This window comes from Oncorhynchus keta, chromosome 4 (assembly GCF_023373465.1).
Source record: "Oncorhynchus keta strain PuntledgeMale-10-30-2019 chromosome 4, Oket_V2, whole genome shotgun sequence".
Classification (NCBI taxonomy): Eukaryota; Metazoa; Chordata; class Actinopteri; order Salmoniformes; family Salmonidae; genus Oncorhynchus; species Oncorhynchus keta.
In genome coordinates this window covers 16,823,560-16,846,847 of record NC_068424.1, presented here as the reverse complement: position 1 = coordinate 16,846,847, position 23,288 = coordinate 16,823,560, and the positions used below count along the sequence as shown (strand labels likewise).

The 23,288-nt window shown below is 43.6% G+C and overlaps 1 protein-coding gene across 2 annotated transcripts; it reads left to right on the top strand.

Moving 5' to 3' along the window:
• The first annotated feature begins 4,329 nt into the window (after positions 1 to 4,329).
• Positions 4,330 to 23,129, top strand: LOC118382477 (transferrin receptor protein 1-like). Of its 2 annotated transcripts, none has more exons than XM_052502407.1 (18): positions 4,330 to 4,487; positions 7,281 to 7,337; positions 12,952 to 13,174; positions 13,390 to 13,567; positions 14,916 to 15,053; positions 15,224 to 15,311; positions 15,532 to 15,657; positions 15,851 to 15,946; positions 16,071 to 16,210; positions 16,287 to 16,456; positions 16,686 to 16,805; positions 17,820 to 17,905; positions 19,464 to 19,527; positions 19,598 to 19,745; positions 19,834 to 19,924; positions 20,389 to 20,616; positions 20,690 to 20,839; positions 20,982 to 23,129. In XM_052502407.1, exons 2-18 carry the CDS (start codon positions 7,293 to 7,295, stop codon positions 21,192 to 21,194), a joined length of 2,304 nt encoding a protein of 767 aa, XP_052358367.1. In that variant the 5' UTR covers positions 4,330 to 4,487; positions 7,281 to 7,292; the 3' UTR covers positions 21,195 to 23,129. The 2 variants fall into 2 exon arrangements, with proteins under 2 accessions (XP_052358367.1, XP_052358372.1); XM_052502412.1 differs by having other exon boundaries at positions 4,361 to 4,448.
• Positions 23,130 to 23,288: the final 159 nt, after the last annotated feature.

The following is a 23,288-nucleotide window of genomic DNA, read 5'->3' as shown; positions in this document are numbered from 1 at the left end:
GCGCCCAGAAACCTGCTCCTTTTACTCTCTGTTCCGAATGTACTAGACGAACAGTTCTGTTAGCCTTTAGCCGTACCATTATCTTAGTCATCCTCTGTTCCTCTGGTGATGTAGAGATTAATCCAGGCCCTGCAGTCCCTAGCTCCACTCCTATTCCCCAGGTGCTCTCATTTGTTCACTTCTGTAACTGTAAAAGTCTTGGTTTCATGCATGTTAACATTGGAAGCCTCCTCCCTAAGTTTGTTTTATTCACTGCTTAAGCACACTCTGCCAACTCAGATGTCCTAGCCGTGTCTGAATCCTGGTTTAGGAAGACCACCAAAAAGCCTGACATTTCCATTCCTAACTATAACATTTTCCGACAAGATAGAACTGCCAAAGGAGGCGGTGTTGCTATCTACTGCAAAGATAGCCTGCAGATTTCTGTCTTACTATCCAGGTGTGTATCTAAACAATTCGAGCTTCTACTTTTAAAATCCACCTTTCCAGAAACAAGTCTCTCACCGTTTCCGCTTGCGATAGACCACCCTCTGCCCCCAGCTGTGCCCTGGACACCATATGTGAATTGATTGCCCCCCATCTATCTTCAGAGCTCGTGCTGCTAGGTGACCTAAACTGGGACATGCTTAACACCCCAGTCATCCTACAATCTAAGCTTGATGCCCTCAATCTCACACAAATGATCAATGAACCCACCAGGTACAACCCCAAATCAGTAAACACAGGCACCCTCATAGATATCATCCTAACCAACTTGCCCTCCAAATAAACCTCTGCTGTTTTCAACCAAGATCTCAGCAATCACTGCCTCATTGCCTGCCTCTGTAATGGGTCTGCGGTCAAACAACCACCCTTCATCACTGTCAAACGCTCCCTAAAACACTTCAGGGAGCAGGCCTTTCTAATCGACCTGGCCCGGGTATCCTGGAAGGATATTGACCTCATCCCGTCAGTAGAGGATGCCTGGTTATTCTTTAAAAGTGCCTTCCTCACCATCTTAAATTAATATGCCCCATTCAAAAAAAATTGAACCAGGAACAGATATAGTCCTTGGTTCTCTCCAGACCTGACTGCTCTTGACCAGCACAAAAATATCCTGTGGCGTTCTGCATTAGCATCGAATAGGCCCCAACCTTTCAGGAAAGTTAGGAACCAATATACACCTGCAGTTAGAAAAGCTAAGGCTAGCTTATGTGTCGGGGGGCTAGGGTCAGTTTGTTATATCTGGAGTACTTCTCCTGTCTTATCCGGTGTCCTGTGTGAATTTAAGTATGCTCTCTCTAATTCTCTCTTTCTCTCTTTCTTTCACTCTCGCGGAGGACCTGAGCCCTAGGATCATGCCTCAGGACTACCTGGCATGATGACTCCTTGCTGTTCCCAGTCCACCTGGTCGTGCTGCTGCTCCAGTTTAAACTGTTCTGCCTGCGGCTATGGAATCCTGACCTGTGCACCGGACGTGCTACCTGTCCCAGACCTGCTGTTTTCAACTCTCTAGAGACAGCAGGAGTGGTAGAGATACCCTTAATAATCGGCTATGAAAAGCCAAAAGACATTTACTCCTGAGGTGCTGACTAGCTGCACCCTCGTTAACTACTGTGATTATTATTATTTGACCATGCTGGTCATTTATGAACATTTGAACATCTTGGCCATGTTCTGTTATAATCTCCACCCGGCACAGCCAGAAGAGGACTGGCCACCCCTCATAGCCTGGTTCCTCTCTAGGTTTCTTCCTAGGTGTTGGCCTTTCTAGGGAGTTTTTCTTAGCCACTGTGCTTCTACACCTGCATTGCTTGCTGTTTGGGGTTTTAGGCTGGGTTTCTGTACAGGACTTTGAGATATCAGCTGATGTACGAATGGCTATATAAATAAATTGATTTTTCAAACAGAAATTTGCATCCTGTAGCACAGACTCAAATAAGTTCTGTGACACTGTAAAGTCCATGGAGAATAAGAGCACCTCCTCCCAGCTGCCCACTGCACTGAGGCTAGGAAACACTGTTACCACCAATAAATCCACTATTATTGAGAATTTCAATAAGCATCTTTCTACGGCTGGTCATGCTTTCCACCTGGCTACCCATACCCTGGTCAACAGCCCTGCACCCCCCAGAGCAACTTGCCCAAGCCTCCCCATTTATCCTTCACCCAAATCCAGATAGCTGATGTTCTGAAAGAGCTGCAAAATCTGTACGCCTAAAAATCAGCCGGGCTAGACAATCTGGACCCTCTCTTCCTAAAATTATCTGCCGAGATTGTTGCAATCCCTTTTACTAGCCTGTTAAATCTCTCTTTCGTATCGTCTGAGATTCTAAAAGATTGGAAAGCTGCCGCAGTCATCCCCCTCTTCAAAAGGGGAGGCGCTCTAGACCCAAACTGCTACAGATATATATCCTACCCTACCTTTCTAAGGCCTTTGAGTGCCAAGTGAACAAACAGATTACCAACCATTTCGAATCCCACCGTACCTTCTCCGCAATGCAATCTGGTTTCAGAGCTAGTCATTGGTGCACCTCAGCCACGCTCAAGGTCCTAAACGATATCATAACCGCCATTGATAAGAGACATTACTGTGCAGCCGTATTCATCGAACTGGCCAAGGCTTTCGACTCTGTCAATCACCACATTCTTATCGGCAGACTCAACAGCCTTGGTTTCTCAAATGATTGCCTCTCCTGGTTCACCAACTACTTCTCTGACAGAGTTCAGTGTGTCAAAAAGGAGGGCCTGTTGTCCGGTCCTCTGGCAGTCTCTATTGGGGTGCCACAGGGTTCTCGGGCCGACTCCCTTCTCTGTATACATCAATGCTGTCGTTCTTGCTGCTGGTGATTCTCTGATCCACCTCTACACAGATGACACCATTCTGTATACCTCTGGCCCTTCTTTGGACACTGTGTTAACTAACCTCCAGACCAGCTTCAATGCCATACAACTCTCCTTCCGTGGCCTCCAACTGCTCTTAAATGCAAGTAAAACTATAAGCATGCTTTTCAACCGATCACTGCACGCACCCAGCCGCCCATCTAGCATCACTACTCTGGACGGTTCTGACTTAGAATATGTGGACAACTACAAACACCTAGGTGTCTGGTTAGACTGTAAACTCTCCTTCCAACTTACATTAAGCATATTCAATCCAAAATTAAATCTAGAATCGGCTTCCTATTTTGAAACAAATCATCCTTCACTCATGCTGCCAAACATACCCTCGTAAAACAGACCATCCTACCGATCCTCAACTTCGGCAATGTCATTTACAAAATAGCCTCCAACACTCTACTCAACAAATTGGATGCAGTATATCACAGTGCCATCCGTTTTGTCACCAAAGAAATTCCAAAAATGTACTTTTAACAAGGCACACCTGTTAATTGAGATGCATTCCAGGTAACTACCTCATGAAACTGGTTGAGAGAATGCCAAGAGTGTGCAAAACTGTCATCAAGACAAAGGGTGGCAACTTTGAAGAATCTCAAATATTAAATATATTTTGATTTGTTTAACACTTATTTCTTTACTACATGATTCCATGTGTAACGAATGTGAAACGCTAGCTCAGTTAGCGGTGGTTCGCGCTAAATAGTGTTTCAATTGGTGACGTCACTTGCTCTGAGACCTTGAAGTAGTGGTTCACCTTGCTCTGCAAGGGCCGTGGCTTTTGTGGAGCGATGGGTAACGATGCTTTGTGGGTGTCAGTTGTTGATGTGTGCAGAGGGTCCCTGGTTCGCGCCCGGGTATGGGCAAGGGGACGGTCTAAAGTTATACTGTTGCACATGTGTGTTATTTCATAGTTTTGATATCTTCACTATTATTCTACAATGTAGAAAATAGTAAAAATAAAGAAAAACCCTTAAATGAGTAGGTGTGTCCAAACCTTTGACTGCTACTGTATGTGACAACATCTAAAACTGGAAATTCCATCATCATCATCCACATTGATCCCGAGTGGTGCAGCAGTCTAAGGCACTATATCTAAGTGCTAGAGGTGTCACTATGGACCCTGGTTTGATCCTGGGCTGTATTACAACTGCCTGTGGTCGGGAGTCCCATAGGGTGGTGCACAATTGGCCCAGCATCGTCTGGGTTAGGGGAGAGTTTGGCTGGGTAGGCCATAATTGTAAGGAGGAATTTGTTCTTAAACTGACTTGTCTAGCTAAATAAAGGTTAAATAAATCAAAAGCAAGGAAGGGATACCAAACACACCCGCATGCACGCACATATTGAATAGACCTATCAATAGTATGCTTATTTTTGTTTTCTTGTGTCCTCCACAGCAGTCACTATTGTCACTGTAATAGCTAAAGATACTAAAGCACATTGTCAGGTGTGTGTGTTTTGGGAAAGAGAAATTGGGAGTGGTAATGTACGTGATCCCGGAAGTACCCCCAAGCACGCAGAGCAGGAGCAGCGCGTGAGTGCGACAGAGAACTGACAGTCAGCGGAGAAAGGTGACTGACTAGCTATAGTAGAAAGCTAGCTAACCAAAGGTAACATTAGAGGCTTTTTTGCAATGTTTTACTGATAAGCTGTAGCAAAGATTGCTGAGCTAGCGACAACTGTCTGTCTGTAACGTTAGCTAGCTACAGTAACCGATTTAAAACTCAACGATTGAATTAAATAAATAAATCGAGTTGAGATTAATCGGCTACTAGCTAACAGTAGATAACTAAGTTACATCTACATTTAATGGCTATAAGTCCCTTTCAAGTTGTCAATGATATTCGAAAAAATATATATTGCTAGCTACCCATTATGGTCATTATTATTAGATTATTAGCCGGCTGGCCATAAAAGCATGTGATCAGTGCCTGACAGTCAATACGACTTCATAGCTTGACGTCAAACAGCTTCTTGTAACGTTAGTTAGCTAGTTCCTAAAACAGTATTGCAATGTTAAAACTGTAAATTGGTGTAGAAGTCTTCCTAAGGGCATCTGGCAGATTTGTCTTTGAACTAGTTATGGCTTCCCCGTCTGTTAAGTCATTGGCGACCAGCAGCAGCATAATATGAGAAGGGTGCAATTGTGGCCTACATCTGCAGGAACCTCTCTTTAGCCTTATATTGGTCCATTTGTAATTTGGTACAGGCAGGAGGCGGGCGCTCCATTACAGTAGGCAGCGTTAATTAAGGCCCAAGGAGGTGTGGTATATGGCCAATATAGCACTGCTAAGGGCTGTTCTTCGCAAGACGCAACACTGAGTGCCTGGACACAGCCCCTAGACATGGTATATTGGCCTTATATTACAAACCCCCGAGGTGCCTTATTGCTATTATAAACTGGTTACCAAATGTAATTAGAGCAGTAAAAATAAATGTTTTGTCATACCTGTGGTATATGGTCTGATATACCACGGCTGGAACCCCCCAGTTTATAATGCACGAAAAGGTTGGATGCCAGCTGCCGATAAACCCCACAGAAGATTGGGTGGGGGTAACAACGGTAGCTAGCTAGGCGTACGGTCTCCCACCTGTCAGACACTGTTGTCCCGCAGTTCTCATAACAATGGTGAGGGAAGTGTTCGGGAGCGAAGGACACTGCCTACCGGTGTCACTCCCGCTAGCCAGCAAGGAGGACTCCAGTAGGCGGGGGTGAAAACTCAGATAATACTTTTATTTCCTGATTGACCCACATTCAAGTGTAACACAAGCATTAATATGTCGTGAATGAGGGGGAATGCCCCAAATTGCGGGCTGCAGTTGCACACCGTTGCATAATATAAATCATCTCAGGGGATGTTAGCTTGCTAGCACCAATATGAAATATCAGAAATAATGCAGCTATGAGTGACAGCTCACTATCGTTATTAGCTAGCTAAGCTGGACATGATGGTGTGTGTTTGGTATTGGTCTTCTTTTTTTAGAGCCTCTTTAAACGCGTTTGTGCTATTCCGGTATTCCCCACTTGTGATTCTCACATTGTGTGTGTGGAGGAAGATGGGGGGGTAGAACTGGTTCTGAGGGCTGGTTGTTTTCTCTCTTCACTGAGTTTGGCTACGGCTCAGAGATGATTTAGAGATACATGATGTTCAGGTTATGCGTTTCGTAACCTTGCCCCAGATCTTTTTTTACTCTATGGTCTTTGATGCTGTGACGCTCTGTGAATCCCAGACCACCCCCTGGCCTTTACCAACTCACTCGGAGGGCCTTCCATTGTCACGTGTTTCTGACTAAACTCCTAGGGTGACTTCCAGAGAGTGGCCAGGGGAACAATAAAACCAACTCTGGGACATACTTGTGACTTGAATGATGCAATTCATGTTCCATTTTTCAATAATAGAGTAAAACACATGAGATGGCGCACACCCAGAAGTTATTTTATGTGGAGGTGCTGATGAGTAAACTATAAAAATAGAGTAGCACACTCCTTATATAAACTCCCAGTCATTAACAAGCATGACATTCAAATGAACAAATTCCCCCTGTTATTATGCAATATATACACCTCTGGTTCAGTTAAACATTTCATTTGGGAGGTATTTCATCTGTTAAGTGTCAAGCCTCGAAATCAGACAATGGGGCTAAGCCCCTACACTGTAGATAATTTTGACTTCCTCAGCTTTGGGACACTTGTGGTGGTGGTGTGTGAGGGGAAGGGGGTGATTTGGGATTTAGCTTCTGAGGTTCTCACTGTGTGTTGTAATAGCCTGTGTGTTTTGGCTTCAGTGTGAGAGAACGCCAAGGTCCAGACTAGTGTTCAGTCTTAGCAAGAGTAGATGGGATATCATAGGAGGGAGGGAATGTATGTGTGTCTTTGTGTGTGTGTGATAATCTCTTGTGTTGAGTGATTTGTGGTGTCGGTTGGTAGCAGAAGTATTTCTGTGTCGGTTTGTGGCTTTGATTGTAACTTCCTGCCTGAAGTATCCTGGGCTTGAAACACACATAGGGGTGTTAAACCCTGTGTATTTACGGAGTAAATATTCCTGGGCCTGATGGTGTAACTATGGTACAGTGAATGGCTGCTCTGTTTTGTGTTAAAAACACTGAATTGGTATCAGAAACATGATGGAAGCCAATCCAATGAAGTCCATGAGGGGGAGTGAAGAGGTGTACATTTCAGGGAGAAACAGAATGTGTATAACCTCAAAAATGACTTTAGACTAACCTGTTCTCGCTCTCTACACCCTTTCTTACCCTCTGTCTTTCTTTCTCTCTCCCTCTTTCTTTCTTTCTTTCTTTCTTTCTTTCTTTCTTTCTTTCTTTCTTTCTTTCTTTCTCTCTCCCTCTTTCTTTCTCTCCTCTTCCCTCCCTCCCTCTTTCTCTATTCCTCTCTCTTTCTCTAGCTTCATCATATCATGGCAGCAACTATCAATCTAGCAAGGTCGGCACTTTCAAAAATGGTGAGGGATCTTTCTTTTTTCCTACATGTACTATGAGTCTGTAGAACACAAATGCACACCCTGCTATACGAACACATTTAGCTATATACTGAACAAAAAAATAAATGCAAAGTGTTGGTCCCATGTTTCATGAGCTGAAACTAGATGGTAACTTTACAAGTAAAGTTGGTGGGGCTAGCTAAACTCTTTAAACGTTTGTGGTAGGGAAAGACGTGTAAAATTTGTATTTTTAATTCCCATCGAAAGTCAGTAGATTTGGTCAGTAGTTATGTGGTCAGTAGTTATGTGGTTCAGTAGTTTTGGTCAGTAGTTATGTGGTTCAGTAGTTTTGGTCAGTAGTTATGTGGTTCAGTAGTAGTGGTCAGTAGTTATGTGGTTCAGTAGTTATGTGTTTCAGTAGTTATGTGGTCAGTAGTTATGTGGTTCAGTAGTTATGTGGTTCAGTAGTTATGTGGTTCAGTAGTTATGTGGTTCAGTAGTTATGTGGTTCAGTAGTTATGTGGTTCAGTAGTTATGTGGTTCAGTAGTTATGTGGTTCAGTAGTTGCGGTCAGCAGTAGTGGTCAGCAGTAGTGATCAGTAGTTATTAGAGGTCGACCGATTAATCGGAATGGCCGATTTAATTGGGGCCTATTTCAAGTTTTCATAACAATCGGGAATCGGCAGAGTAGCCTAGTGGTTAGAGCGTTGGACTAGTAACCAGAAGGTTGCAAGTTCAAATCCCCGAGCTGGCAAGGTACAAATCTGTTGTTCCTAGGCCGTCATTGAAAATAAGAATTTGTTCTTAATTTGTTCTTAACTGACTTGCCTAGTTAAATAAATAATAAATAAAACATTTGGACACCGATCATGGCCGATTACATTGCACTCCACGAGGAGACTGCGTGGCAGGCTGACTACCTGTTATGCGAGTGCAGCAAGGAGCTAGCTAGCATTAAACATATCTTGTAAAAAACAATCAAGCTTAACATAATCACTAGTTAACTACACATGGTTGATGATATTACTAGCTTGTCCTGCATTGCCTGTTAATTTGTCATTGAATCATAGCCTATTTTGCCAAACGGGTGATTTAACAAGCGCATTCGCTAAAAAAGCACTGTCCGTTGCACCTTGTACCTAACCATAAACATCAACGCCTTCCATAAAATCAATACAATCAATACACAAGTATATATTTTTAAACCTGCATATTTAGTTAATATTGCCTGCTAACATGAATTTATTTTAACTAGGGAAATTGTGTCACTTCTCTTGCGTTCTGTGCAACAGAGTCAGGGTATATGCAGCAGTTTGCGAACTCTGTGAAGACTATTTCTTCCAAACAAAGACAGCCAACTTTGCCAAACGGGGGATGATTTAACAAAAGCACATTTGCGGAAATATTTCATGCGCGAATGTACCTAACCATAAACATCAATGCCATTCTTAAAATCAATACACAGAAGTATATATTTTAGTTAAAAGAAATCCAGGTTAGCAGGCAATATTAAACTAGGGAAATTGTGTCACTTCTCTTGTGTTCATTGCACGCAGAGTCAGGGTATATGCAACAGTTTGGGCAGCCTGGCTCGTTGCGAACTAATTTGCCAGACCTTTACATAATTATGACATAACATTGAAGGTTGTGCATTGTAACAGGAATATTTAGACTTAGGGATGCCACCCGTTAGATAAAATACAGAACGGTTCTGTATTTCACTGAAAGAATAAACGTTTTGTTTTCTAAATTATAGTTTCCGGATTTGACCATATTAATGACCTAAGGCTCGTATTTCTGTGTGTTATTATGTTATAATTAAGTCTATGATTTGATATTTGATAGAGCAGTCTGACTGAGCAATAGTAGGAAGCATCAGGCTCGTAAGCATTCATTCAAACAGCACTTCCCTGCATTTGTCAGCAGCTCTTCGCTGTGCTTCAAGCATTGAGCTGTTTATGACTTCAAGCCTATCAACTCCTGAGATTAGGCTGGTGTAACCGATGTGAAATGTCTAGCTAGTTAGCGGGGTGTGCGCTAATAGCGTTTCAATCGGTGACGTCACTCGCTCTGAGACCTTGAAGTAGTTGTTCTCCTTGCTCTGCAAGGGCCGCCCGCAGCTTTTGTGGACTAGTAGTTATGTGGTTCAGTAGTTATGGTCAGTAGTTATGTGGGTTAGTAGTTATGTGGTTCTGTGGTTGTTGTCAGTAGTTGTGGTCAAAAGTTGTTTGGATATGGTTAGTAGTTAAATGTGTGGTCAGAAGTTGTGTTGTTTGTAATAGTGGGTTTGAGGTCAGGAGTTTTGTGGTTGTGGACACTAGATGTGGTCAGAATTGGATTGCGGTCAGAAGTTATGTGGATGAGGTATGTCATTCAATTCAAATCAAATGTATTTATGTAGCCCTTCTTACATCAGATGATATCTCAAAGTGCTGTACAGAAACCCAGCCTAAAACCCCAAGCAGCAAGCAATGCAGGTGTAGAAACACGGTGGCAAGGAAAAACTCCCTAGAAAGGCCAAAACCTAGGAAGAAACCTAGAGAGGAACCAGGCTATGAGGGGTGGCCAGTCCTCTTCTGGCTGTGCCGGGTGGAGATTATAACAGAACATGGCCAAGATGTTCAAATGTTCATAAATGACCAGCAGGATCAAATAATAATAATCACAGTGGTTGTAGAGGGTGCAACAGGTCAGCACCTCAGGAGTAAATATCAGTTTGCTTTTCATAGCCGATCATTCAGAGTATCTCTGGCGCTCCTACTGTCTCTAGAGAGTTTAAAACAGCAGGTCTAGGACAGGTAGCACATCTGGTGAACAGATCAGGGTTCCATAGCCGCAAGCAGAACAGTTGAAACTGGATCAGCAGCACGGCCAGGTGGACTGGGGACAGCAAGGAGTCATCAGGCCAGGTAGTCCCGAGGCATGGTCCTAGGGCTCAGGTCCTCCGAGATAGAGAATTAGAGAGAGCATACTTAAATTCACACAGGACACCGGATAAGACAGGAGAAATACTCCAGATATAACAGACTGACCCTAGCCCCCCGGCACAAAACTATTGCAGCATAAATAGTGGAGGCTGAGACAGGAGGGGTCGAGAGACACTGTAGCCCCATCCGATGATACCCCCAGACAGGGCCAAACAGGCAGGATATAACCCCACCCACTTTGCCAAAACACAGCCCCCACACCACTGGAGGGATATCTTCAAACACCAACTTACCATCCTGAGACAAGGCCGAGTATAGCCGAGTATCATTGTGGGGTTGTGGTCACTAGATGTGGTCAGAAGTTGTGCGGTTGAGGTCAGTAGTTATGTGGTTAAGTAGTTATGTGGTTAAGTAGTTATGTGGTTAGGTAGTTATGTGGTTCGGTAGTTATGTGGTTCGGTAGTTATGTGGTTCAGTAGTTATGTGGTTCAGTAGTTATGTGGTTCAGTAGTTATGTGGTTCAGTAGTTATGTGGTTCAGTAGTTATGTGGTTCAGTAGTTGTGAGGTGTTAAAAGGTTGTATGGATATAGTAAGTAGTTAAAATGTGTTGTCAGAAGTTGTGTGGTTGTGGTATGTAATTGTGTGGTTGTGGTCACTAGATATGGTCTGAAGTTGTACGGTTGTGGTATGTAATAGTGTTAGTGGTAAAAACAGCAAATGCCAGATTTTGCCAGTAGACGAAGCTGGTAAGCTTCTAATTTTCTGTCTAAGTGGTTGCAAAGTGGAATTATTAGCTGATTTGGGTCAAAAGTTGCATGAGAAAATGACAGTTGGAAGTGATGATGTCACAATGGCGAGGATTTAAATCTTGAGAAATCCCATGCTGGCGGTTTTGGGCGAAAAAACGAATACAATTTAATAACATAAGTATAACAGCTATCAAAACGTTGTTTAGTAGCAACTCGATCCAGACCATTCTGCACGTTCTGAAGTTGGAACGGCGTTTCTAGCCTAAACGGAGTAGGCGGCGGAATAATAGTAAGTATGTTGATTATCTAAGCTGGGCCTGCTGCCGCTAGCCCCTCCAATAAAATATCCCAGAAATGTTCCATACACATAAAAAGCTTATTTCTCTCAAATGTTGTGCACAAATTTGTTTACATCCCTATTTGTGAGCATTTCTCTTTTGCCAAGATAATCCTTCCACTTGACAGATGTGGCATATCAAGAAGCTGATTAAACAGCATGATCATTACACAGGTGTACCTTGTGCTGGGGCCAATAGAGGGCCACTCTAAAATGTGCAGTTTTGTCACACAAACAATGCCACAGATGTTTAAAGTTTTGAGGGAGCGTGCAATTGGCATGCTGACTGCAGGAATGTCCACGAGCTGAATTGATGTTAATTTCTCTACCATAAGCCGCCTGCAACATTGTTTTTTAGAATTTGACAGTACGTCCAACCGGCCTCACAACCACAGACCATGTGCATGGCGTCGTGTGGGCGAGCAGTTTGCTGATGTCAACTTTGTTAACCGAGTGCTTCATGGTGGGGGTATGGGCAGGCATAAACTACAGACAACCAACACGATTGAATTTTCTCTATGGCAATTTCAATGCACAGAGATACCATGACAAGATCCTGAGCCCATTGTCTTGCCGTTCATCCACTGCCATCAACTCATGTTTCAGCATAATGCACGGCCCAATGTCGCAAGGATAAGTATACAATTCTTGGAAATTGAAAATGTCCCAGTTTTTCCATAGCCTGCATACTCACCAATCATGTCACCCAATGAGACATGTTTGGGATGCTCTGGATCGACGTGTACGACAGCGTTTTCCAGTTCCCGCCAATATCCAGCGACTTTGCACAACCATTGAAGAGGAGTGGGACAACATTCCAGAGGCCACAATCAACAGCCTTTTTAATTTTTTTTATTTTATTTCACCTTTATTTAACCAGGTAGGCCAGTTGAGAACAAGTTCTCATTTACAACGGCGACCTGGCCAAGATAAAGCAAAGCAGTGCGACAAAAACAACAACAGAGTTACATAAACAAACACACAGTCAATAACACAATAGAAAAATCAATGTACAGTGTGTGCAAATGTAGAAGAGTAGGGAGGTAAAGGCAATAAATAGTAATAGGTAATAATTACAATTTAGCATTAACACTGGAGTGATAGATGTGTAGATGATGATGTGCAAGTTGAGATACTTGGGTGCAAAACAATAAATAACAATATGGGGATGAGGTAGCAGGGTGGGCTATTTACAGATTGGCTGTGTACAGGTACAGCGATCGGTAAGCTGCTCTGACAGCTGATGCTTAAAGTTAGAGAGGGAGATATAAGTCTCCAGCTTCAGTGATTTTTGCAATTCATTCCAGTCATTAGCAGCAGAGAACTGGAAGCCTGATCAACTCTATGTGAAGGAGATGTCGTGCTGCATGAGGCAAAAGGTGGTCACACCAGATACTGACTGGTTTTCTGATCCACGCCCCTCTTTTTTTTTTTTTTTAAGGTATCTGTTACAAACAGATGCATATCTGTATTCCCAGTCATGTGAAATCCATAGATTGGGGCCTAATGAATTGATTTCAATTGACTGATTTCCTTCATAAGGAAATCAGTCAACAATTTCCTTATGAAATTCTTACAAGTTTTGTTTATATTTTTGTTCAGTGTGTGTGTGTGTGTGTAGTTTAACAGTGAGCGGTACAGCCACTTCACTCTGCAGTCGGACGAAGAGGGAGACGAAGGGAGCCACGTGGAGGTGAGACTGTCTGATGATGAAGTAAATGACCACGCCCCCTCTGAGCAGGTGGGCCAACCAGGAGGCTCGCCCTCATACAGGCCCCGCCCACAGCAAAACAACCGCAAAGTGTGTTATCTGGCTCTTGGAACCCTCTTCATCTTCATCATCGGTACACACTCTTCCTCATGCTCTTTTTTAATGTCTTTGTCACACTCACCCTTTCTCCCTGGGCAAGGTCGTCTTGCATCGCCTTGTGCAGTTTACACATTTTAGACTCTTCCATTGGTCCTAAAGTGAAATCTCCAGCCATCTGGGGCACCAGGCAATGCAAAATGAGTTAATCCACTCTCTCTTGTCTTTCTGTCTTCACTTTCTCTGTTTTAGGCTATCTGATTGGCTATGTGAGCCACCACTCTCCCCACAAGGAGCCAATCACTTGTGATTCTGAGCAGGAAGTGGGCGTAGCTGAGGAGGCTGTAGTAGAATCCTCTCTAACCTGGAATGACATCACCAGCTTGCTGGCACAAAGACTGACTCCTGACGCCTTCAACAGCAGACTGAGGTACACACACACACACACACACACACACACACACACACACACATACACACACACACACACAGGGTTTTTGACCGTATTACCGCCACACCGGCATTCACCAGTCATGACCGCATTCAAATTCACTGTGACTGTTGGTCACGGTAATCCTATCCAAAACTCCCAAATGAATGCCGCAGTCACTGGCTTTATCAATAAGTGCATCGGGGACATCGTCCCCACAGTGACTGTATGTACATACACCAACCAGATGCCATGGATTACAGGCAACATTCACACTGAGCTAAAGGGCAGAGCTGCCGCTTTCAAGGTGCGGGACTCTAACCCGGACGCTTCTAAGAAATCCTGCTATGCTCTGCGACGAACCATCAAACAGGCAAAGCATCAATACAGGACTAAGATTGAATCATACTACACCGGCTCCGACACTCGTCTTATGTGGCAGGGCTTGCAAACTATTACAGACTACAAAGGGAAGCACAGCCGCAAGCTGCCCATTGACACAAGCCTACCAGACAAGCTAAATCACTTCTATGCTCGCTTCGAAGCAAGCAACACTGAGGCATGCATGAGAGCATCAGCTGTTCCGGACAACTGTGTGATCACGCTCTCCGTAGCTGACGTAAGACCTTTAAACAGGTCAACATTCACAAGGCTGCGGGGCCAGACAGATTACTAGGACGTGTGCTCCGGGCATGTGCTGACCAACTGGCAGGTGTCTTCACTGACATTTTCAACATGTCCCTGATTGAGTCTAATACCAACATGTTTCAAGCAGACCACCATATTCCCTGTGCCCAAGAACACTAAGGTAACCTGCCTAAATGACTACAGACCCACAGCATTCACGTCCGTAGCCATGAAGTGCTTTGAAAGGCTGGTAATAGCTCAAATCAACACCATTATCCCAGAAACCCTAGACCCACTCCAATTTGCATACTGCCCAAACAGATCCACAGATGATGCAATCTCTATTGCCCTTTCCCACCTGGACAAAAGGAACACCTATGTGAGAATGCTGTTCATTGACTTTTTATTACTTCTAAACAACATATATTTTGGGGGTTCTAATGCGCTTACAATTATGTTTTGATTATTGCTTGAACTTTTGCTAAGATATTTGGTTGTGAGCTTTGCAAAATAACTATTTTGGATGAAGCATTTGTTAGCTAGAATGATAATGCTCATTGACATTGGCTAGCTTTTGTTACAGCCTATGTGTTTTTTAAGTACAATTCAGTTGATTTGTGATGATGACACACATTATATTAAGCATGACATTCATGCAAGCTTTAAAATCCGATTATAATCCAAAGTAGTGTGAAATACGGTCCACCCTCTCTCTCTGCAGTGATGTTGAACAGCCAGATCACGTGGCAGGGAGCAGTACAGATGGCATTCTGGAATATCATGTGTTTGACAGCTTTAAGAGTCTGGAGATGGAGCCCTGGACTGACGTACACTATGTCCAACTACAGACAGCCAACAGGTACACACACACACACACTGTCTCGTACACACACACACACACACACACACACACACACACACACACACACACACACACACACACACACACACACACACACACACACACACCTCTGTCTCATAATTCCACTTTGCTTGTAACATTCTCCTCCCCAATCCCTTTACCCACAGTCAGAAGCCAAACCGTGTTATGATTGGCCAAGAGGAGGTGGGCCAGCCTAAGGGCTATCTGGCCTATAGTGCCACAGGAAAAGCTCAGGTCAGCCAATCAGATGTCCACATTGAATTATATTGACTGATCATTTCTTTTGATATTTTGGGCCAATATTTCATAGTGTGAAATCTGAGCCAAAATAATCTGTTACGGTTAAAGGCTTGGAAAGTGGCATGTTTGTAACATATTTTCTGCCACATTGGATGTTTGTAATCACAGTTGTTGCCTGAATCTCACAAGGGGGATCTGTTTTTTGTGTCTGCAGGGCAAGGCGGTGTATGGTAACTATGGGAGTCAAGAGGACTTGATGCTGCTACAGACTCTGAAGGTTGAGCTGAATGGCACTGTGATTCTACTGAGAGCTACAGGACAGATCAGCCTGGCACAGCAGGTAAGGTGTGTGTGTGTGTGTGTGTGTGTGTGTGTGTGTGTGTGTGTGTGTGTGTGTGTGTGTGTGTGTGTGTGTGTGTGTGTGTGTGTGTGTGTGTGTGTGTGTGTGTGTGTGTGTGTGTGTGTGTGTGTGTGTGTGTGTGTGTGTGTGAGAAAGGTGGTTTTCAGTGTACTTCTGCGTGTCTGTGTTTCAGGTGGCTAATGTAGCAGCATTGGGAGTATCTGCTGTGTTGATTTACCTCGACCCTAAAGACTACAAGTTCCAACCAACTACTGAACTGTACGGACATGTGAGTACTCACACCACTACAAGGTGAATCTTACCGAGCCTGATTCAGAGATGCTTCTGCAACTACAACCATTTAACGTTCTATGTTCACATTCTGTCTGGCGTTCTGTGATGTTCTCCTGTAGGTCCATCTAGGTTCAGGGGACCCCTTCACGCCAGGCTTCCCCTCCTTTAACCACACCCAGTTCCCTCCCACAAAGTCTTCTGGTCTGCCTACTGTACTGGCCCAAAGCATTACTGCTGCTAGTGCTGCCAAGATACTAACGTAAGACCACACACACACACACACACACACACACACACACACACACACACACACGTAACTGTCTATCTATCCCCAGGCGTATAGGTGGGCTTGAGTCCCCTCTCAGTTTTAAAGGCTCACTGGACAATGTGAAGTACACCCTGGGAGGGGCTAGTAGTGAAGATGTTACTGTGGAGGTGAACAACGTGCTGCAGGACACAGAGATCCACAACGTCTTTGGAGTCATCAAGGGCTTCACTGAGCCAGGTATGTGTCTGTCTGTGTGAGTGCATCCATTGTAGTGTATGTGACTCCAGCAGGATTCAAGCCTAGAACCCTGGCATTGCTAACACCAAACTTTTTCCCACCAAGCCACACAGAACACTCCAAAACATTATCTTTGAACTCTGTACATTTGAACAGTAATGTATAATCTCTATGCACAGTGTTTGTGTTTGTGGGTGGGTTTTGTGTTAATTTGACTGTTTGTGTGTAGATCGGTACGTGTTACTGGGGGCTCAGAGGGATGCGTGGGGTCCAGGCTACGCTAAAGCCACTGTCGGGACCACACTGCTACTGGAGCTGGCTAGAGCTGTGTCTGAGATGGTGCACACAGGTAACATCAATACATTAACACACATCAATACATTAACACACATCAATACATTAACACACATCAATACATTAACACACATCAATACATTAACACACACACCTATCAATACATTAACATACACATATAAATACATTAACACACACACATCAATACATTAACACACATCAATACACTAACACACATCAATACATTAACACACACATATCAATACATTAACACACATCAATACATTAAAACACACACATATCAATACATTAACACACATCAATACATTAACACACACATATCAATACATTAACACACACACATCAATACATTAACACACATCAATACATCAACACACACACATACACACACACACACACACACACACACACACACACACACACACACACACACACACACACACACACACATCAATACATTAACACACACATCAATACATTAACACACACATATCAATACATTAACACACACATATCAATACATTAACACACACATATCAATACATTAACACACACATATCAATACATTAACACACACACATCAATACATTAACACACATCAATACATTAACATACATATCAATACATTAACACACATCAATACATTAACACACACATATCAATACATTAACACACACATATCAATACATTAACACACACATATCAATACATTAACACACACATATCAATACATTAACACACACACATCAATACATTAACACACACATATCAATACATTAACACACACATATCAATACATTAACACACACATATCAATACATTAACACACATCAATACATTAACACACACACACACACATCAATACATTAACACACACATCAATACATTAACACATTAACACACACACACACATCAAACAATGCATAAACACACACATCAATCAATGCATAAACACACACACACATCAATGCATAAACACACACATTAATGCATAAACGCACACACACACACACAACACACACATTCTGACATCTGTGTGTGTGTGTAGATGGTTTCCGTCCCAGGAGGAGTCTGGTGTTTGCCAGTTGGAGTGCAGGAGAATACGGCGGTGTTGGATCTACAGAGTGGCTGGAGGTGAACTACACACACACACCCCTTACAGTTCAACACACACACACACCCCTTACAGTTCAACACACACACCCCTTACAGTTCAACACACACACCCCTTACAGTTCAACACACACACACACACACCCCTTACAGTTCAACACACACACACACCCCTTACAGTTCAACACACACACACACACACACACACCCCTTACAGTTCAACACACACACACACCCCTTATAGTTCAACACACACACACACACACACCCTTACAGTTCAACACACACACACACACACACACCCCTTATAGTTCAACACACACACACACCCCTTACAGTTCAACACACACACACACCCCTTACAGTTCAACACACACACACACACACACACACACACACACACACACACACACACACACACACACACACCCCTTACAGTTCAACACACACACACACACCCCTTACAGTTCAACACACACACAAACACACACCCCTTATAGTTCAACACACACACACACCCCTTACAGTTCAACACACACGCACACCCCTTACAGTTCAACACACACGCACACCCCTTACAGTTCAACACACACACACACACACCCCCTTACAGTTCAACACACACACACACCCCTTACAGTTCAACACACACACACCCCTTACAGTTCAACACACACACACACACACACACACCCCCTTACAGTTCAACACACACACACACACACACACCCCTTACAGTTCAACACACACACACCCCCTTATAGTTCAACACACACACACACACACACCCCTTACAGTTCAACACACACACACACACACACACACCCCCTTATAGTTCAACACACACACACACCCCCTACAGTTCACACACACACACACACACACACACACACACACACACACACACACACACACACACACACACACACACACCCCTTACAGTTCAACACACACACACACACACCCCTTATAGTTCAACACACACACACACACACACACACCCCCTTATAGTTCAACACACACACACACACACCCCTTATAGTTCAACACACACACACACACCCCTTACAGTTCAACACACACACACACACACACACACACCACCCCCTTACAGTTCAACACACACACCCCCTTACAGTTCAACACACACACACCCCTTACAGTTCAACACACACACACACACACACACACACACACACACCCCTTATAGTTCAACACACACACACACACACCCCTTATAGTTCAACACACACACACACACCCCCCTTACAGTTCAACACACACACACACACACACCCCCCTTACAGTTCAACACACACACACACACACCCCTTACAGTTCAACACACACACACACACACCCCCTTACAGTTCAATACACACACACACACACACACACACACACACACACACACACCCCTTACAGTTCAACACACACACTGGGTGGAAAGTATTCAGGATATGTCAGTGTTCTAGCTAATGGTATTAGGCGATAATAATATGTTGCTGGAAGGCTCTGATTGGACCAGCCTCTACACTAGCAGGGTGGGGTATGTAATGTCGTGTGTGTTCCTCTCCAGGGTTTCTTCTCCTCTCTGGACAGAAGAGCTTTCACCTACATCAGTCTGGATGGAGTGGTCACTGGTGAGTACACACAACCACAAAAATACTTCATACAAAGTATCCTTCTAATCTAATAGTGTGTGATCTTCAGGCCATGGTGAATTCAAAGTGTCTGCCAGTCCCCTACTCTACAGCCTTCTGGAAAGCACCACGAAGGAGGTGAAGAATCCCATTGGTTTTGGAGAGTCTGGGAAGTCTCTGTATGATAAGGTGTCTGGAGTCAACTTTGAGAAGGCAGTGTGAGTACACCTCACATATCACTCCAATGATAGATCACTCCAAAGATATGTGTGTACAATAGGCATAAAGGTGTGTGTGTGTGATTAGGTTTGAGCCCATGAAGATGGAAGACTCTGCATATCCCTTCTTGGCCTTCTCTGGAATCCCCTCTCTCTCCTTCCGCTTCGTCTCTCAGGGGGTGAGACACACACACAATAACTAACACACACCTTAACAAACACTAACACACACACACCTTAACAAACACTAATACACACACACACTTTAACAAACATTAACACACACACCTTAACAAACATTAACACACACACCTTAACAAACATTAACACACACACTTTAACAAATACTAACACACACACCTTAACAAATACTAACACACACACACACTTTAACAAACACTAACACACACACACACTTTAACAAACACTAACACACACACACTCTCAGGTTTCAATGTTTTGTTTACAGATAGTTTGATTTCGATAACTGTCTGTCTTTGCCTCCCGTGTGTGTGTGTGTGTGTGTGTGTGTGTGTGTGTGTGTGTGTGTGTGTGTGTGTGTGTGTGTGTGTGTGTGTGTGTGTGTGTGTGTGTGTGTGTGTGTGCGTGCATGCATGCATGCATGCCCGCGCGCGTGTTGCAGTCTGAGGCCTACCCGTACTACGGCACCTCTCTTGACAACAAGGATCACCTTGGTTACGCCACCGCCCATCGTCTTAATTCCCTAGCCACTGGGGCGGGATTGGTCGCAGGTCAGCTGGCGTTACGATTGGTCCACGACCACGTGCTACGTCTAGATGTGCAACGCTACAGGACGGTTCTCAGCCGATCTGTGGTCAAGATCAACCAGCGCCTCAAACAAGTCACCCGGGTTTGTTTATATGACATGATTGTTTTTGTTTGTTGTTGTTAGGTATAGTTGTAATGTTATTGTGTTGTTACAGGATGGTTCTGCTGAGAGTCTGTCAGCCCATTGGCTCATCATGGCCTTAGGATCCTACAGTAGAGCTGCTACTGACCTCAACACTGACCTACTCAACACCGACCTCACTGACACACTGGCTTGCCACAACATCAACGACCGCATCATGAGAGTGAGACGCGCACACACACACCCTTGTAATCTAACTGATCAATGCCATAAGGCTGCAGTTTTATAGTGAACACAAGTCAATCAGTAGTGGTTCTGTCTTGATTCATAAACTAACACTTGAATTCTCCTCTCTCTCCCCCTAGGTGGAACACAACCTCCTTTCTCCATATGTCTCCCCCAAAGAGGTTCCATTCCGCCACCTGCTGTTTGGCCGTGGTTCCCACACCCTGGCAGCCCTGTTGGAGGGTGAGGACAGAGAGGTGCTGCGGACCCAGCTGGCCCTGGCCACCTGGACGCTACAGGGCTGTGCCAATGCTCTCTCTGGAGACGTCTGGGACAGCGACAACCAGATGTAACAGTGTGCGTCTGTCCGTCCGTCCGTCCGTCCTGGTTCACTGTAAAATCCAGGATGAGATGAAGACGGATTGGTCGGGGGTGACGATGTAAGATAAGAGACCAGGAACTACTGTCATTCCTTCCAGTTTCAGTTACTGGACTTCCTGAAGAATGTTGAGATTGATCGACCTCTAATCCCTCGACACAGAGGAGCCTATTTATACGTTATATATCTATCAGTCCAATATAAATGTTCTCTGTTTTAATGATGATAAAGTTCTTGTTTATTTTTATAACATTTTTGGAAGCAGTGCCTTCAGACTTATGGCAGTTTCATGTTGTTAGTTTAGGTTAAGAGTTGATTTATTTTTCAGTGCCAATGCTCACTATACATGTTTAAATGTCATTCATTTGGTTTTTGATAAAGTTATCAGGAGCTGTGCCTTCCAGACTGGACGGCTATGTGTTTGTTCATTTGGTTTTTGATAAAGTTATCAGTTCATTTTATAAAGTTATCGGGAGGAATGTCTTCCATACTTATGGCAGTTATACTGTCTCTTACTACGGCTGAAGCAACAGAGTCACGTATACAGACTGTGACCATCCAAGGTCCCATGACATGTGGTGTAAATATTGCCTTTCAGTTTGCCTTGCAGTTGAAGTGAGAACAGAATCTAATGGGGGAAGAGAATTGAGACCGACACTATCGTTTTGACCCGGATGAAAGACTGTCCAGCTACAGATGGTCAGACTTCCGATGTATACATGACTCTGTTAACAGAAATACATCACCGACTGCTCCCACACATTATTATGGAAACAGAAACCCCAGCATCTGGGTATCACCACAGAAACATGGTACCCGACGGCAGCGGATGTCATGACTTTGTCACATTTTGATTTCATGAAATGCATGCACTTAAATTCGGAGTCCATGGTGAATTTACAAATTCTAAGCATGTTTTAGACATGTCGGGGAGGTAGCTATTTGTGTCACGTCTGTAATTACAATTTTATATATAGCCTTAAATGGCTCTGGTCAGAAGAAGTTAACTATATAGGTAATATGGTGTAATTTCTGATGCAGCATGGGCTCACCAAAACAAACATGCTAAATCTCGCCACTCTGAGCTGAACGTATAAAAATAATATTATTCAGGCAGTGAAAGAGTTATTTATGTTAACCAGTGTTATTTTGGAGCAGTTTATATTTCTGATTTGAACTATTATCGGGAGCAGTGTCTTCCATAATGATAAGTGTTGGTGGTAGTTTTTGCCTACCAGTGTGTGTGGTTATCTATCGGGGGCAGTGACTCCCATATTTCACAAAGGGTGAAGTAATTTATTGGGTACAGTGTTTCCCAGAGTTATATATCTGTGTGTATCGGGGGCAGTGACTCATATTTCACTGAAGGGTGAAGTCATTTATCAGGAAACAGTGTTTCTCAGTCATTTTTCTCTCTCTCTTTGTGTTGGGTTAAGATATCTGATATGTGTGACCTAACACTCTTCTATTGTTCCTCTCTGAATTAGTTGTAATGGATACGTCCTATGGCATGTTACTGTATTTTCCCTTACAAATGCAATCCCTACAACAAATGTTCCCATTCAGGTCAATAGGATTATCTTCCTAAATATTTTCCCATACATTTATTATCACTGACACTGAAACTCCTGTTGCAGCCGTCCGCTAAATAGTGATTGTTCTCTTTTGATTATTGATCGCACTCCGTCAATCAGCTAACAAGTGGAACTGTTCTGACATTTCTGTTACAGACTTGTCAGTGCTAGGCTGAACCCATACATGTTCACCTGACTTTTCTACCACTTACTTGGTGTGTTACCATGCTGTAGAGGACCGTGTATGGGTTTTTAGCCGTTTCTGTACCGTTGATGAGTTCTGTTTTTCTGCTGTGCTTCAATAAACCCGTTGGTTTAACGCACCAATACATAAACTGTGTGTGTGTGTGGTTATTGTTCATTGATGGGCTGATATAAATACTATGCAGGCCAGTCTCTCTTGGCTAAGAGTTGAGGAGAGACTGACGGCATTAATTGTTTTTATAAGAAACAATGTGTTTAAAATCGCAAATGGTTTACATAGTCAACTTACA